The sequence below is a fragment of the Chiloscyllium plagiosum genome, chromosome 13, assembly GCF_004010195.1.
Source record: "Chiloscyllium plagiosum isolate BGI_BamShark_2017 chromosome 13, ASM401019v2, whole genome shotgun sequence".
Classification (NCBI taxonomy): domain Eukaryota; kingdom Metazoa; phylum Chordata; class Chondrichthyes; order Orectolobiformes; family Hemiscylliidae; genus Chiloscyllium; species Chiloscyllium plagiosum.
Window position 1 is genome coordinate 39853827 of NC_057722.1, and position 18530 is coordinate 39872356.

The window sequence follows — 18530 nt, forward strand, 5'->3', positions numbered from 1 at the left end:
GGTATGCTTTCCTTTATTGGTCAGAGTATTGAGTACAGGAGTTGGGAGGATATGTTGCAGCTGTACAGGACATTGGTTAGGCCACTGTTGGAATATTGCTTGCAATTCTGGTCTCTTTCCTATCGGAAAAATGTTGTGAAACTTGAAAGGGTTCAGAAAAGATTTACAAGGATGTTGTCAGGGTTGGAGGATCTGAGCTACAGGAAGAGGCTGAACAGGCTGGGGCTGTTTTCCCTGAAGCGTTGAAGGTTGAGGCGTGACCTTATAGAGGTTTACAAAATTATGAGGGGCATGGATAGGATAAATAGACAAAGTCTTTTCCCAGGGGTCGGGGAGTCTAGAACTTAGAGGGCATAGGTTTAGGGTGAGAGAGGAAAGATATAAAAGAGACCTAAGGGGCAACTTCTTCACACAGAGGGTGGTACATGTATGGAATGAGCTGCTAGAGGATGTGGTGGAGGCTGGTACAATTGCAACATTTAAGAGGCATTTGGATGGGTATATGAATAGGAAGCGTTTGGAGGGATATGGGCCGGGTGCTGGCAGGTGGGACTAGATTGGGTTGGGACACCTGGTTGGCATGGACGGGTTGAAGGGTCTGTTTGCATGCTGTACATCTCTATGACTCTATGACTTCAAATGAGGGGAGAAGTTGATAAGGGGTGGACTTCATAGTAACTTCAGCTCATGCAGGAATTGAACCCATGCTGTTAGAATCACTCTGCATTACAAATCAGCTGGGCTAACTGACTCCCCTTTAGATATAAAGTATTATTGTCCATCAATGGGGATGCAGAGGACTCAGTGTGTGGCATCATTGAGTGATGGTGGGTCACGGGCTCAAATCAATAGAGAAATGGCCAGATCAATCCTGGAACTTAATTTCCAGACCTCTCTTCAATGCTACCCTTCCAAACTTGCCCAACCCCCAAAGTCTGAACTATCCGCATTGGTCTCTGTCTTAAAGCTGCTTTGTCTAATACAACATTTACTGTTGCTGTAATTACTGTTTGCCCACTCAGAGCTTTCCAACACAATATTTATGGAATGATTAGAGTACTGAAGAAGGCTATTTGCCCCATCACATCTTTGAAAGCACACTCCACTTAGTCAGTCCCAAAATCTCCACTTTCCCCATAGCCTGTGTTTATTTGACTCTTTATCCAATTTTCAAAATAATTTCAACAAATGAGTGTCTGATGATTAAGTCAGGTAATACGAAGGTTAAGTTTTGGCTCCAGGTTTGCATGGGTTTTCCTGTCTCTTTGTGTTTTCAATCATTTCATAATTAGTTATCATCATTGGCTCAGTGCTAGAACTTTCACCACAGAATTAAGTTCTGGTACTTCTGTCTTATGCTGGAGACATAAGCATAGAATCCAGGCTGGTATTTCAGTGTAATAGAGAGGTTGTTGCCATTTTTCAAATGAAAAATGAAACTGATGATGCAGAGGATTTCATGGAACATTTGAACAGCACTTTTCCCGAACTTCTGGCCAATATTTATCTCTCAACAAACATCTCTAAAACAGATTATCTGGTCATTAGCTCTTTATGATATGTAGGTCCATGCAGTGTATAAATCAGTTGTTACATTAGAATGACTACTCTTCAGATAATACTACATTGGCCGGAAAACACTGATGACTTGAAGTTGTAAAAAACACAATGCAAAATAGATTGTGAATTCTTGAACCACAAGTTGCAAATAATTCTGAACATTGTGGAAGCATCAGCAAACATCTTATTTTGGAGCATCAAGATTGAAATAGTTTGGTCCAGGACCCTCTTCTGCACTTTTCTGAACAGAGTAACCAACCGCATTTGAAAGAGCAAAAGCGCTATGCTGCACTTTGAAGCACTTGATTCAACTAATATATGTTCAAAATGGAAGAAATTTGCTCAAATCCCCAATTCTGAATTACTCTCTTCAATAAAACCAAAGTCAGAATAACAAATGTAAATATCAAGGAAAATCAAATTTAGCACTTACCTGTAAGCTCCTAGGTTTATGCAACTGATTCCCAGATTGTACCTTGATCGGATGAAGCCAGGTTGAATTTCCAAGGCTCTTTGATAAGCCTCAACAGCTTCTTCACTCCGATCTCCATTTGCTAACGTGGCTCCAAGACGATTCCACAACAAATAGTCCTTGAAAGTATGAAAGCACTTTAAAAACTATTGTCAGAGAAATTCAAATTGACAAAATTTACAGCAGAATATTTAAAGCTTTTGTATCACAGTTCTGTGTGTTTTATCTCAGCTACTTTGAAAACTAAGTTGTTAATGCACTAACTTTAAATTTAATGACATCTGCATAATGATTATGCATATAGAAACATGATTGTGATAATATTTGTTCAGAAATTCTGACTCTCAGAAATTGCTTTTTTGTGGCATTCCAACCATACTAAAATACAATATCTATTTTTTGTTCTTTCATGGAATGTAGCATCACTGCTGGACCAGCATTTATTATTGGCCAGCCCTATAATAAGAACAAAATATTGCAGATGCTGGAAATCTAAAACAAACAGATGCTGAAGAAATTCAGCAGGTCTGGCAGCATATGTGGAGAGATAAAACAGTTAACATTGAATTTGGTGTGACTTTTTCAGTCACACTGGAGTTGAAAAATTAACTCTTGCTGTCGCCTCAGATGCTACTAGACCTGTTGAGTTTCTCCAGCACTTTATCTGTTTTTACAGCTCACTCTGATAGTTGACATTGAGAAGGTGATATTGAGTTGCTTTCTCAAATTGCTGCGATCTATTTGGTGTAGATAGACCAACATGTGATGAAAGGAGCTCAAGGATTTTGACCTGGTGAAACTGAATGAAAACCTATATAGTTATGGGTGGCACGGTAGCTCAGTGGTTAGCACTGCTGCCTCACAGCACCAGGCTCCCAAGTTCAATTCCAGCCTCGGGCAGACTGTCTGTGTGGAGTTTGCACATTCTCCCCGTGTCTGCGTGGGTTTCCTCCCATAGTCACAAAGACGTGCAAGTCAGGTGAATTGGCCGTGCTAAATTGCCCATAGTGTTAAGTGCATTAGTCAGAGGGAAATGGGTCTAGGTGGGTTACTCTTCAGAGGGTCGGTGGAGACTGAGTTGGGCCGAAGGACCTGTTTCCACGCTGTAGGGAATCAAATTTAATGTAGGATGGTGTGTGGCTTGATAGGGAACTTATGGGCAGTGGTGTCCCCACATATCTGCTACCCTTGTCCGAGATGGTAGTGGTTATGGGTTTGGAAAGTGATGTCTAGAGAGCCTTGGTGAACTTCTACAATGTATCTTCTAGATGGTACACATATAGTGGTGAAGGAATTGAGTGTTTGTAGATGAAGGCCAATCAAGTGGACTGCTTTGTCCTGGATGGCATCAACTTCTTAAGGGTTATTAGAGCTGTACTCATCCAGGCAAGAGGGCTGTGTTCTACCACACTCCTGCTTTGTGCCTTGTGGATGGTGCACAAGCTTTGGTGAGTCACTCGCAGAATTCCTTGCCCTTGACCTGCTGTTGTAGCCATGATGTGCAAATGGTTGGTCCATTTCAGTTTCTGCTCAATGGTAACTCCCAGGGTGTTGATAGTGGGAGATTAACCAATGGTAATGTCATTGAATTTCTTGGGCTGGTGGTCAGATGCTCTCTTGTTGGAGATGACCATTGCCTGCCACCTATGTAGTGTAAATGATATTTGCCACTTCAAACTTAATTATTGTCCAGGTTTCTTAAAATGTGGAAATCAAGAAGTTTGTCTCAGAGATGTCCTACTTGTTGCCAAATTGCAGAATAAATATATCTCTTCAAGCATCAAGAAACAGGAGCAAGGACAGGCCATTCAGCCCCTGTAGCCTGCTGTACCATTCAATATGATCATCCAACTCAGAATTCCATTCCACCTTATCCCTTTAAACTTAAGAACGATATCTAACTCTTTCACAAACACATTCATTATTTTGGCTTCAACCCCTTATTCTTCAGAAGTTTAATTCGAGTAATATTGTCCTAACTTATGCAGTTTCTCCTGTCAGTCTTGCCATCCCAGGAATCAGTCTGATGAATCAGTCTTTGTTGCACTCCCTCCACAGCCAGAACATTTTTTCTCAGACAAGGAGACCAAACAGTGTAAAATACGACAGGTGTGGTCTCACCAAGGTCCTGTACAACTGCAGCAAGACGTCCCCACTCCTGTACTTGAACTCTCTCCCTATGAAGGACAACACACATTTATGTTCTTCACCACCTGCTGCACCTGCATGTTTACTTTCAGCAACTGGTATTCAAGGATATTCAGGTCTCATTGCAGCCCCTGCTTTCCCAATCTATGGCCATTCAGGTAACAATTTGTCTCCCTGTTTTTGGCATGTTTCATCAGGATGAAGGGCTTATGCCCGAAATGTCTATTCTCCTGCTCCTCAGATGCTGCCTGACCAGTTGTACTTTTCCAGCACCACACTCTTTGTCCCCGTTTTTGCTACCAACATGGATAACCTTGCATTTATCCATGGTATACTTCATCTGTCATGCAGTTTCCCACTCACTCAACCTGTCCACATCTTACCAAAGCATCTCTCCATCCTCCAGACAGTTTAGCCGCCTACCTTTGTGTCATCTGCAAACTTAGCGATATTGTGTGAGGTTGCAGTGCTTGTCTGTTATCTTCAACAAATGTATCAGAAACACTCAGGGCTTGTCCATTTCACTGTGTCTCTTCAGTGTGTCAAGTTTTAATTGTTGCCCAAGAAGTGTCTAACAGAGACTTTCTTTACAAGAGTAGTTTCATCCGTTCAGATTTTATTATTGAAAATGACAAAATATAACTTTTTAAACTGAACTTTCTCATCTCATTTAGTCTCTCTTTAGGCAGCTGTGCCTGATTTGACATCAAATTTACAGTTGTGGCACTCCAGGCTCAAGTTCTGAACCACTGATTAACAATTTTTCAATCTGACTGATTATGGGAACACACAGTTCCTAGCTGTTTATATAGCTCTCAGATGCTCTGTGCTTTCTGGTTAGTTAGCAGACAAGAACTTTCAATGCAAAAACCTACAGAATGGTAATGGCCAAGTGTTCATTAATTTTTGATCACAAAATCGGGTTCAATAATGTTTTGTCCTGCTTACTACTATTCATATACAGTTGAATGATTAAATAAACCTTTTAGTTTATAGCTAATTCTCATATGAAATGAGAACCACATACATTACAGTGGGTTGAAATAGGACTATGTGTTGCTTATATGATCACTGAATCTGTTGTTTTGTGAAATAGTTATGTTGGACAATAAACCAATAATTCACAGGCATAAAAATGATCATAATTTTTCACTGCACATTTCATTTTTCATTGTCATTGTATATAGGATTGTGGTAGAATGAAGCCAAAATAAAATATCAAAAAGAGAAAGGATAATAAATATAATAACCATCCCTTTCTAACAAAATGTAACTAATTTTATTGTCATGGTCTCTTTCCAATTTAGTATTGTAAAGTGAAAAGGTGTAGCTAAGCCAGAAATTAGAGAATGCTTTATCATAAACATATGCAATTGTTTAAAATAATGAGATTTTACCTGTGGTCTAATTGTGAGGGCAGCATTGAATGCCTCAACAGCTTTATTGTATTCTCCACTGAGGTTAAAGAGTACACCTAGTCCAGTCTGCAGGTCTGGATCTATTGTATCAGAATTCTGTTGGGCTGCTTTCAAAAACAAGTCTTTCACTTCTGCAAGGGATGAACTGAAAATGTTTATAGTAATTGAGTATCAAATAGCTAAAAGCAATTTTTTGAATTATAACTATGTGAATTTATTGAATCATGCAATTAAAATAAGTTGTCTGCAAATTTAATTTCTTTGAGTAGAATAGGAATTAAGTTTGTAAAACAAGTTCTTCATCATAGCCTAAAACAATTCTGCATTTACCTGTCATCAGTTTCTTTACATTCTTTTCTCCCAAGGGCTGGAGAGCCAGTTTTCCCCCGTATTAGATATTTGTACTTGGGGTTATGTCTAATCCAGTTTTTCAGGGCTTCACTGGCCTCTTGTTGCAGACCTGTGTTGGTCAAGCTTACTGCCAATGCCATCAGAGCAACCAAGTTGCAAGACTGCAGTTCTAGACATCTAGAAGGAACATCGATCTGCAGTTATTTCCATAGACTCATGTGGTATAACAGTTTTCAATTTACATCATACTCAAATGGTTTGGAAATTATAAGATCAGAAGGACTGACGAGAGTCTACTGAAAATACAGTTAAATAGTGTGGAAAATATTAAGCCAAACAACTTGGGTAATTATATTATTAATTCTAATTAATACTACTTCAAATGACAGTCATTCAGTATATAATCCATCTTTCAGGAGATTCTTCATTGTACTTGAATTGGTTAATTTAGATGTCTCACATCCAATGCAGCGTTTTTATTGCAGATTGTTTTAAAGTAATGCTTTAAAATCTAAAGCTGAAAAGTTGAAAGGGTTTATGTCCAGCAGAAATTGTTGATTAGCCACATGCACCAATTATAGTAGAAAGCACCTTATGTACATATTGTGCAGGCAAATGGACTTTGTATCTGTATTCAACATATACCACTCACACATTCTCACCTTCAACTCTGTTTCCTTTACCAATAATATATGGGACCTAGTATATGAAGTTCTTGTTCTTACTACATTGAGAATAAATGCCAAGTGAAGACAAGTATATGTTAAAGCGATTTGAAAGAGGAGGGGAAGAATGTCTTGTTCATTGCAACTTTGACCATGTTTTCTCCCTAAGGTTTATGAAGTCAGTCATAAACATTTCTGCATTTATAAATGTTCATATCAGATTCCTCCTCCTTACTAAACCCATTTTGATTATCTGAATTTTGTATAACTAACAAAAATTAACTCATTCATCCATGGATCAAATTATGTCATGCAGAGAAAACCACATATTATAATTCCCCTGTGCTGGTATAGAAAATAGTGTAGACATTTTGTTTTATCAGAGTTTACCTCTGGAGAGCAACAATGGCAGCCTGTTCATTTTCATTATCTGCTTGTGTGGTACCCAAGTACTGCCAAGCCTGTGGACATACCAACAATGTCAATAATAAATTATGTTCAGGAAAATGCAATACAATTGCAATGTTTAAAGAAAAAGGTACAATATTTTATAGATAACAGGTTTTTCGACATTGCCAGTTTCATTCTGTTTCAAATTACAGGATTATATACACACACACAGACATATATATACATATACACACATACATATATATACACACACACACATACATATATATACACACACACACACACATACAAAATTATTTATTGCATATCTTATATCTGCACTTAAAGGCAAGGCAAGACAGGCATATTATGAGCACAGAGGCTCTGGATAAGATTACAAAAAGGCAAGGCAATTTAAAAGTCAGGGATGTTGTGAACATCCAGGTGGGCTCAGAATGAGTGAGAATTATGACACCAGGTAAACAACCTGGAGACACAACCTGATCCAGTCCAGAAGCTGGAATGCAAAGTGTTGTTGCAGCAACATTACAATGATTGTTGCTGATATATCCCAAGGTGCACTACTGAAGTGCAGAAGTGACCTGTAAATGGATCAGAGGTATGCTATGAAGGTTTTTAAGAGTCTTGCACATACTGTATTAGAAACCGATGTCCATGAACATGGGATACATATGACTGGTGTCCATACAGCATTCCCTGAGATGTTGATGCCCAATTTTCAACATAGAGATTACTTAGATCAAGTGGCAAGATTAATCCACCAGGTTCTCAGTCTGATTTTCTTGACATTAAGAATATTTGGCGAGTTTGGTAATGGAAGACTGTTTATTAGTGAGACGAGTGGGCTGTAAACGAGATTTTAACAAGAAATAATGACTGTCAATTGCCTAGTGAGATTCTTACCACTCCCCTTGTCCAAAGTGTAAAAGATGATGTGTGTTGATCCCAATGTGAGATGGGCCTTGCTGCACTTAGGCAATTCTACCAAACATCCCACCATAGCTCACATCAATAGAACCCAGGAAGATTCCGCCCCTGTTGTCACATCCTCTATCATACATTCTCATACTTTTCTTATTCCTAATGTCACACTAACAGGTTAGTAGTTGAGAGAGTTTGTGGGTTTGGAAGTTATATGCATGGCATAATTTTAAACTTTGGAGATGAATTGTAGTAAATAGGTAAGGAAGATAGTAACAGACCTCAGCAGGATACAGCCTGGAAAATGGATTGGCATCTGATTGGAATCTGTTAAATTTAACACACTGAAGTGTATTGTTTTGGTAGGATAAATGAAGAGATGCAATATAAGCTGAATAGTATCTTATTTGTTTCATGTTGGTATTTTAAATGACAAGCAGGACAGAGGGACCTAGGGAGCATTTATTCAAATCTTGGAGGTAGCAAGACAAGTTACACTGAGTACCAAAAAGACATATGTGAATTTCAGCTCAAAGAGAGATATAGGTACAAAGAAAAAGTTATGTTAAACCTCTAAACACACTGGGAAGTACAGTAGATCATGGAATATACACCAACCTAGTATAAAAGTCAACCCCTTTTCTCTGTCACAAAAGTTATTATTTATAAATTTATTTGGCCAAAACTGATCAGCCATTATGTGCAATACTCACAGTAGTTATGAACCTCAAGTTTACAACCCATAAACTGACATTTTACTAAATGGTATCTTATTATCTGCTTAATCACTGCACCTAGTGATAAGTGTTGTCATGTGAAGATGTGCCAGATTTTAAGACATGACCAAACCGTCCGTTCATGTTGGTGACCACTTACAACCATGTCAACAGTGCATTTTTATTCCCATTTTTGCTGGGATATTTCAAGGCTTAAATTGTCAATTTATAAACCATTTTATATAGTAGGCAAATAATTGAAATACCATCAGAAAAGATGTGCAAATGAGAAAGTTTTTATAAAGGTCCATTTGATTGGTTGAATAAATCCCTCTATTTTGTGCTCCTATGAATTGTTTCTGTAAAGTGCCTGAGGTTATTTTTCAAAGTTAACAGTGCTAGGTGGTTTCATGCAGAATAAGCAGGAAGAACATGATGGAACATGGCCAAGACGAATTGATAACAGTGTTAAGAGGATATCATGTAATAAAATAAGTTCCTCTCAAAAAAGAAATGCTTTGTTTCAACATAGCTGCAGGGACTGAGTGAATAGCATGCATATAAATAAACTGAATTCACTGCACAATATTTGATAGGGAGCAGAAACTTTATTTTCAGACTGTACAAGTAACTTCACTATATCATTTCTTAATGAGGAATTATACTCTTGAAAGGAGTAGTGTTAAGAGATATGGTTTCAACATTGTCATGTGAATTGCCAACACATATTCCCAGTAGCACTAAGCTGTTTCAAGTTGGGCTGTGCCTAAAATGCTAGTCACACTTATTACAAGAAACATCATATTGTTTGGATGAAGAGGAACTCAGGCTTTTGCATGTAGTGAGTGATACGTAGCATTTCTGGAATACACAGAAATAATCTCTACACCCGCTGTATCAATGTAAACTTGCAAATTGACAGATGAAGTATCTTCAATGAAAGTAAGGTGAACAAAGTATACACCGATGTAAACCATCAAATACAATATCACAGGTACATAGGAAATAAGAGCAGGAGCAGGCATTTGGATCCTCAAACCTGACCTATCGTTCCACAAGTTCATGGCTGATCTGCTGCTGGCCTCAACCCCTCTTTTGTGCCAGGTCACCATAGTCTACAACTCCCTAAAATTGCAAAGATATACCACTTCCTCTTTAAATACTTTTGGTGATCTTGCCTCCACAACTCTCTGGGGACAAGAATTCCTCTGGGAGAAAAAAGATCCTTTCCATCTCAGTTTTAAATTAGCCTCCCCTTATTCTGTAACTATGTTGCCTACTTTGACAATCTCCCTTCACACCTTGCTAGTCTGTTATCCTTGAGACTTTTATAGTGTCCTGCACTGTGAAGACCAAAGCAAAATATTGGTTTAAATTGCCTTCTATTTCCTTGCTCCCCATTAGTAATTTCTCACCAAGGGTTCCACATTTACTTTTCTATCAGTACAATATTCCGTTCTGATTTCTTTTTACCACCTGGACAAAATACAGTGATGTTTCAAAACACTGCTTGATGAGTTTTGCTAGGTTTGAGCAAAGGTCTCTTGGATGGGATGCTTCTGCTCGACAGAAGTGACATGCAGGATTTTTTTGTATGACCATAAGACCATAGGATATCGGAGCAGAACTAGGTCATTCAGCCCATCGAGTCATGGGCCAACTAGGCCTTTCAATCATGGTTAATATATTTCTCAACCTCATTCTCCAGCCTTCTCCCCATAACCCTTGATCCCCTTACCAAGCAAGAACCTATCTCTGTCAGTCTATTTGGACAGACATTTATGCCAGCATAAATTCATATAAAAGTGAAGCAATGTGTTTGGGTGCTTGGAGATGAGCTTTTTCTGTGGCCAAGTTTAACTGCAGCAATTGGCTGGGGCAGTAGCAAAGAAACTGAGTAACATTTGGATCAGTAAGTTTTGGGCAGCACGGTGGCACAGTGGTTAGCACTGCTGCCTCACAGCACCAGAGACCTGGGTTCAATTCCCGCCTCAGGCGACTGACTGTGTGGAGTTTGCACATTCTCCCTGTGTCTGCGTGGGTTTCCTCCGGGTGCTCCGGTTTCCTCCCACAGTCCAAAGATGTGCAGGTTAGGTGAATTGGCCATGCTAAATTGCCCGTAGTGTTAGGTGCAGGGGTATATGTAGGGGAATGGGTCTGGGTGGGTGCGCTTCGGCGGGTTGGTGTGGACTTGTTGGGCCGAAGGGCCTGTTTCCATACTGTAAGTAATCTAATCTAATCTAATTCACTGCTAGGCAGATGGAATAAACAGTTTATATGTGACTGTCCCATTCATCAGTGATGTATCTGGCATGGAGAACTAAAAGGGACAGAACAAGCAAGGTTAATACTGATAAATCTATAAGCTCCACCAATTTGGCCTCAGACCTTTCACTAATTTTAAATTGCGACACCACTGGGAACCAAGCCTGTGATTCCATAAGTTCTGGAATTCCCACTCCAAACCTGACAACCAAGAAAAAGAAAGATTTGGCTCTTTGTATCTGGATTTATAACAGCAAGTATCTACAGATAATTTACTATGATAATGGTGTTATACAAGTGTATATTGTTGCTTCAAAAGACTTAAATCAGTTTACATGGTAGGTTGCAAACATTAGTGATAAACTGTATAATCTGCTTTGTCTCAATAGGTATAACCACACTAATAATATTTCAACATTCAGATTTACATGTAAAAAGCTCCTGCCATATGCTTTGGAATTATTATCAGTGTATTAACATATAATCCATGATTAAATATCATCAGCCCACCTCTGCATCATAGGGATCTTGCAAAATCGCTGATTCTAATAGTAAGACAGCATTGGGCAGATCTCCTTCCTTCTGCTTTTTAAGAGCTTCCTCAAATGCATTGGGCCAGTCTTTGAAGGGATTGTCGGTGTGAAAATAATAGCCCTGTAGTAAAGGTTAATTGGAATGAATAACATCTCTTGAAAAAAAGTTGCAAAAATTAATTATCTAATTTGTAGAATTAAATTGTTCTGTTACTGATTCCTTAATCTATTCACTATTATGTTGCTGTTCTTGATTATTGGGTTACAACAATTAAATTGCTTCATTAATAATTAAAGCACTAGCCACTCAACATTTGTTTGACTCTGTCTATTGTTCATTAGTGTACGGTTTTAAATGGTCAGTACCACAGTTACACCAAATCCACAAAGATTAAAATCTCTTACGTAAATAATGAAGTAATAACAGATTTAAAGGTTGCACTTCTTGTTCTGTATTGTCCTCACTTCTGCCAGGAACAATGAATTTGTTGTCACCATTTTCAGGTTGAATTTGAATATAAATAAGAATCAACCAAAAATTTGACACTTGTAAAAATGTAATTAGAAAAACAACAAATTGTGAAGATCATATTTTCAAGGTCACCTTCTCATGTGGGGAGATATTTGAATTTGTTGCTGGCTGTTCACTTCCTGCTATCCAATTCCTACGTGCCATTTCTTCCCATTCATCTTGCATTTTATCCCAGAATTCTGTGTCGGACTGGTAAATAATAACATATAAAATGAAAAATGCTTTAACCACAAACTAATTTTGATTAAAGGAAACAAAGAGAATACTTGGTAGCAATTTGTTAAACATTAGATGTGCAAGTTAGCATTTTCTATAAGTCAGAGCACAATGAGGTAGCTGTCAGAGGAGATGAAGTGTGAATGCTTAAGAAGAAATTATGATTATAAGCCTACTTTAGCTCACAAAATATAGTTCTTTGGAAGCTTCTTGTAGGACTGGTCCCTCAGATTTCCTTTGAGAGAAAATGCAACTTAAAGTTTGCTGGTTTCTTTTGTCAATTATATGTATTCCACAATGCATACTCATGCTGAATACGTGATATGTGGTTAGTAATTGTTTTAGGTAAAAATGAGGACTGCAGATGCTGGAAACCAGAGTCTGGATTAGAGTGGTTCTGGAAAAGCACAGCAGGTCAGCCAGCATCCAAGGAGCAGGAAAATCGACGTTTTGGGTAATCAGGATGAAGGCGTTTTTTGGGCATCAGGATGAAGGGCTTTTACTCGAAACGTCGATTTTCCTGCTCCTTGGATGCTGCCTGACATGCTGTGCTTTTCCAGCACCACTCTAATCCAGACTAGCAATTGTTTTGCCAAGGCAAGTTCTCTTTTTCATAACCCTCAGCATCTGTACACATCTAAAAAATGCAATCTACCATCAATTGATGAAGTCATTAGGATCAACTGATGTCATCTATTTCTTAGTTTATATTGTATAATGGATATTTGAGTTTTTATTACTGAATAAAAAAAATCACCTAATATGAAGAATGTCAGATATGGAGTAGGAGTGAGCCATACAGCCTCTTGGTAGCGTAAGTTTGAAGGGTCAAATAGCCTACTCTCGCACCTATTTTCTATGTTGAGCCTGCTGTGCCATTCAGTGCAATCATGAGTGATCTGCTTCCAGTTCATTTTTCCACCTGCTCCCCATAGCCCTCGATTCCCTGAGAGACTAAAATTCGATCTGCTTCAGCCATGCTTATATTCAACAATGGAGCAGTCACAACAATCTGGGGCAGAGAATTCCAAAGATTCACACCCTCTCTGAGCGACAACATTTCTCCTCAACTCAGTGCTACATGATCGATTTTTTATCCTGAAGCTGTGGCTTTATCTTCTAGATTTGTCAGTGAGAAGAATCACTTTCTTAGTGTCTACTAGATCTAGTCCATTTATAACCCTGGCATGATTCTATAGATCACCCCTCATTCTTCTAAACCCCAGAGATGTTGCCCAATTTACTCACAAGGTTTTCCGAGATTGCAAAGGGATCTTGATCAAATGGGTCAATGGACTGAAAAATGGCAGGTGGAGTTCAATCTGGATAAATGCGAGATATTGCATTATGGTACCACAAACAAGTGTGGGGCTTAGACAATTAATAGTAGGGCCTTGGGAACAAAGGGACTTAGGGGTTCAGTTGCATGATTCTCTGAATTTTGCATCAAATATAGACAGGGTGGTTAAAATGGTGTTTGGCACACTTGCCTTCATTGCTCAGTCCTTTGAATAAAGAAGTTAGGATGTTATGTTGAGGTTGTACAAGATATTGGTGAGGTCTCTTCTAGAATTCTGTGTCCAGTTCAGGTCACCCAGCAATAGGAAGGATATTATTAAGCTGGAAAGAGTTTAGAAGAGATTTACCAGAATGTTGCTGGGTATGGAAAGTTTGACTTAGAGGAAAGGCTGGATAAACTGGGTCTATTTTCACTGGAGCATAGGAGGTTGAGAGGTGACTTTAGAGAGGTTTATAAAATAATGAGGAGTATAGATAAAGTAAATGGTAGTTGTCTTTTTCCTCGGTTACGGGATTTCAAGACTACGGGGCACATTTTTAAGGTGAAAGGAGAGAGATTTAAAAAAGACATGATGGGGATATTGTTTTACACAGGGAGAGGTTTGCATATGGAATGAGGAAGTAATAGTTTAGTTTGAGACTATGTTCGGCATGGACTGGTTGGACTGAAGGATCTGTTTCCATGTTTTTATGACGTTACAACTTTAGGACCATTTCCTCAAAACTTTCATTCCAGAAAGCAATCAAGTGAACCTTCACTGTATTGTCTTCATACTCATTATATGCATGATACTTTAGATATGGTCTTAGCAAAGCCCCACAGAATGTAGCTACATTTCTTTATTCCTGTACTGCAATTCCTTTGTGATAATAGTCAATATGATCTTTCTTTTCCTAATTGTTGTATTTGAATATTAACGTCCTGTGCTTCTCGTATGAGTAAACACAAATTTCTCTGACTGTCAACATTTAAAAGATTCACATCTTTTCAAAAAGATTCTGCACTTCTATTCTTACTACCAAAGTGAATACATTCTCATTTATCCACCTCACATTCTGTCTGCCATCTTGTTGCCCATTGACGTGTTGTGTATGTCCTCACAACTTACATTCCCATCTTGCTTTGAATCATCAACAAATTTAGATACATAACTTCTTCTTTTTCATGTCATTAATGTAGATTGTCAGTAACTGTGGCACTGCTGTATGGCAGTCCATTGGTTTCAGCCTATCTACTTGAAAATGACCTCTTTATCTTTTTTTACAGCATATCCACTATCCAGTTATTCAGTATGCTCAGATATTATCCCAAATTTGAGGAGCCATTATCTAGCATTGTACCTCTTGTAAGGCATCTTTCCAAATTAATTTTTGAAATCCATACAAAGGATATCTACGAGTTTCCTTATATGTGTCTCGTTACATCAGCAAAAATAAACTCAAATAAACTTGTAAACACGATTTACCTTCTGTTAAATCATGTTGATTGTGATGTTACTAAGTGCATTTTTAGCTCAACAAGGAAGGTATTAGAAGCTATTTTTAAATAAATTTCAGATAAATGCAGGGTGCTGCATTTTAGGAAAGCAAATATTAGCAGGTCTTATACACTTAATGGTAAGGACCCAGGGAGTGTTGCTGAACAAAGAGACCTTCGAGTGCAGGTTCATAGCTCCTTGAAAGTGGAGTCGCAGGTAGATGGGATAGTGAAGAAGGTGGGGAAAGTGAGGACTGCAGATGCTGGAGATCAGAGCTGAAAATGTGTTGCTGGAAAAGCGCAGCAGGTCAGGCAGCATCCAAGGAGCAGGAGAATCGACGTTTCGGGCATAAGCCCTTCTTCAGGAAGCCCTGAAGAAGGGCTTATGCCCGAAACATCGATTCTCCTGCTCCTTGGATGCTGCCTGACCTGCTGCGCTTTTCCAGCGACACATTTTCAGATAGTGAAGAAGGTGTTTGGTATGCTTTCCTTTATTGGTCAGAATATTGAGTACAGGAGTTGGGAGGCCATGTTGCGGCTGTACAAGACATTGGTTAGGCCACTGTTGGAATATTGCGTGCAATTCTGGTCTCCTTCCTATCAGAAAGATGTTGTGAAACTTGAAAGGATTCAGAAAGGATTTACAAGGATGTTGCCAGGGTTGGCGGATTTGAGCTATAAGAAGACGTTGAACAGGCTGGGGCTGTTTTCCCTAGAGTGTCGGAAGCTGAGGGGTGATCTTCTAGAGGTTTAAAAAAATCATGAGGGGCATGGATAGGGTAAAGAGACAAAGTCTTTTCCCTGGGGTGGGGGAGTCCAGAACTAGAGGGCATAGGTTTAGGGTGAGAGGGGAAAGATACAAAAGAGACCAAGGGTGGTGGGTGTATGGAATGAGCTGCCAGAGGAAGTGGTGGGGGCTAGTACAATTCCAACATTTAAAAGGCACTTGGATGGATATATGAATAGGAAGGATTTGGAGGGATGTGGGCCAGGTGCTGGCAGGTGGGTCTAGATTGGGTTGGGACATCTGTTTGGCATGGACGGGTTGGTCTGAAGGGTCTGTTTCCATGCTGTACATCTCTATGACTAAATTATAGCAGGATACTTAGTTAGAGTCAAAGAACATTATTTAAAAATAATTTCCCTTTTACATAACCAATCTGTTAGAGTTCTTTGAGTAAGTAACGTGCCTTGGATAAAGGGATCCAGTAGATATACTATGTTAAGATTTCAAGATGACATTTTAAAAGTGCTATAGCAAAAGTTGTTGCAAAAAATAAAGCTCTCATAGTGCAGTGGACAGCATATTAGTTTTGATAGGAGATTGGCGAGCTAATAGGAAACAGTATAGGTGTAAACAGGTCATTTTATGGTTGACAAGTTGTGACATATGGTATGCCACAGGGATCAATGCTGGGGCCTGAACCCTTTTACAGTTCTATATATAAGTTTCTTTCTTAAATATGAATTTTTGAAGGTGCTTAAGGTTTGGTTGTTAAATTTTTTAATGACACAAGAATAGGTAGGATGGCAAGTTGTGAAGAGGACATTAAGACTTTCAAGTGTGCCTCCAATAAATTTGTTGCATTATAACCTGGTGTTGTGCAATTTTTAAGGAAGATAAAGATATAGTTCTTAGAAATTAAAGGCATCAAAGTGGAAGAAAGTGGGTGCTCAGTTGGATGATCAGTCATGATCATAGTGAATGGTGAAGCAAGCTCAAATGGCCATATGGCCTACTCCTGCACCTAAATTCTACATTTCCTTAAGGAGGTTAACAAGAGATATTAATAGGTTCCGTGAGTGAACAAAGATTTGGAAAGTGGAGTAAATGGGAGAAAAATAAAATCGTCCATCTAGGAGGAATAAAAAGATATTGTGTCAATGGCGAAAGACTGCAGAGTTGTCACATGCAGAGAGATCTATTGACTCAGTGTCTCCTTTTTTAAGGAAGGGTGCAAATGCATTGGAGGCAGAGAAGGTTTACTACTTTCATATCTGAAATGGGCTGGTTGTCTTTTGAGGAAAGATTACACAGGTTTAGCTGGAGTTTAGAAGAGTTGGAGGTGACTTGACTGAAACATGTAACATTTTGATGAGTATTGAAAGGTACATGTGGAAGGTGTGTTTAGACTTGTAGGAGAATCTAGAACTAGCAGCCACTGTTTAAAATTAAAGGCCACACATTTAAAAGCAAAAGAAGGAGCATCTTTTTCTCACAAATAGTTCTGTGTCATTGGAACTCATTTCCTCAAAAGACAGTGGAAGCAGAATCTTTGAATATTTTTAAGGCGGACATGGATTCTTGATAGGCAAGAAGATGAGGTAGGCGGGAATGTGAGTTAATCAGGTGAGCCATGATCTTGTTGAACGACAGAGCAGACATGAGCACCTAATTCATATGTTCATATAGGACCTCATTATTAAGAGCATTGTCTTGACAATGGAGATCAGATTAATTGGTCTGCGAAAGCTCAATTAAGATTGTATTTATCAAGATTTAGTTTACAGTAAGAAAAATGCATTATTCTCAATGTGAATGAATTCATTTGAGCAACATTGATTTTATATTTGAAAAATTATAGCACTACATACTTTGAATAAGACAAACTCTTAAAGGTAAAGTTACAGGTATGCCCCCACTGCTCATAACAGGTATGCTGGTATTTTGTTGATGTTGCGCTATACTTTTGCACTGACAGGAGCATTTGGGAAAATGTTGAGACTAATTCTGAATGTACAATTTGAAACCCTGATACCATAGTCTTCTTTTTATCTAACCAAAAAACAGTTATAGCGAATCTGAATTCAGTTTCAGGGTACTAATATGTAGGATCTTATTCTACATTAATGGAGATATTTCACTGCATGGAAGCTCAGAAAAATGATACTTTATTCAGCTGAACAGTAGAGTCATAAAGTTAGAGAGATGTACAGCATGGAAACAGACTCTTCGGTCCAACTCGTCCATGCCGACCAGATATCCTAACCTAAACTAATTCCACTTGCCAGCACCCGGCCCATATCCCTCCAAACCCTTCCTATTCACATACCCATCCAGATGCCTTTTAAATGTTGCAATTATACCAGCCTCCACCACTTCCTCTGGCAGCTCATTCCATACACGCACCACCCTCTACATGAAAAGGTTGCCCCTTAGGTCCCTTTTATGTCTTTGCCCTCTCACCCTAAACCTATGCTCTCTAGTTCTGGACTCCCCGACCCCAAGGAAAAGACTTTGCCTATTTACCCTATCCATGCCCTTCATGATTTTATAAACTTCTATAAGGTCACCCTTCAGCCTCAGATGCTCCAGGGAAGACAGCCCCAGCCTATTCAACCTCTCCTGTTAGCTCAAATCCTCCAACCCTGGCAACATTCTTGTAACTCTTTTCTGAACCCTTTCTAGTTTCACAACATCCTTCCAATAGGAAGAAGACAAGAATTGCACGCAATATTCCAAAAGCAGCCTAATCTATGTCCTGTACAGCTGCAACATGACCTCCCAAATACTCAATACTCTGACCAATAAATGAAAGCATACCA

At 38.8% G+C, this 18530-nt stretch overlaps 1 protein-coding gene across 4 annotated transcripts in view; it reads right to left on the reverse strand.

The window, feature by feature from the left end:
* Nucleotides 1–18530, reverse strand: part of pex5la (peroxisomal biogenesis factor 5-like a) — a 165927-nt gene that overhangs the window by 21482 nt on the left and 125915 nt on the right. For all 4 annotated transcript variants that reach the window (XM_043702242.1, XM_043702244.1, XM_043702241.1 and 1 more), the window contains 6 exons: nt 12065–12181; nt 11438–11581; nt 7005–7075; nt 5929–6126; nt 5578–5743; nt 1994–2151 (listed from right to left, as the gene is read on the reverse strand). In XM_043702242.1, coding sequence (XP_043558177.1) covers nt 1994–2151; nt 5578–5743; nt 5929–6126; nt 7005–7075; nt 11438–11581; nt 12065–12181 — 854 coding nt within the window. The remainder of the gene's footprint in view (nt 1–1993; nt 2152–5577; nt 5744–5928; nt 6127–7004; nt 7076–11437; nt 11582–12064; nt 12182–18530) is intronic.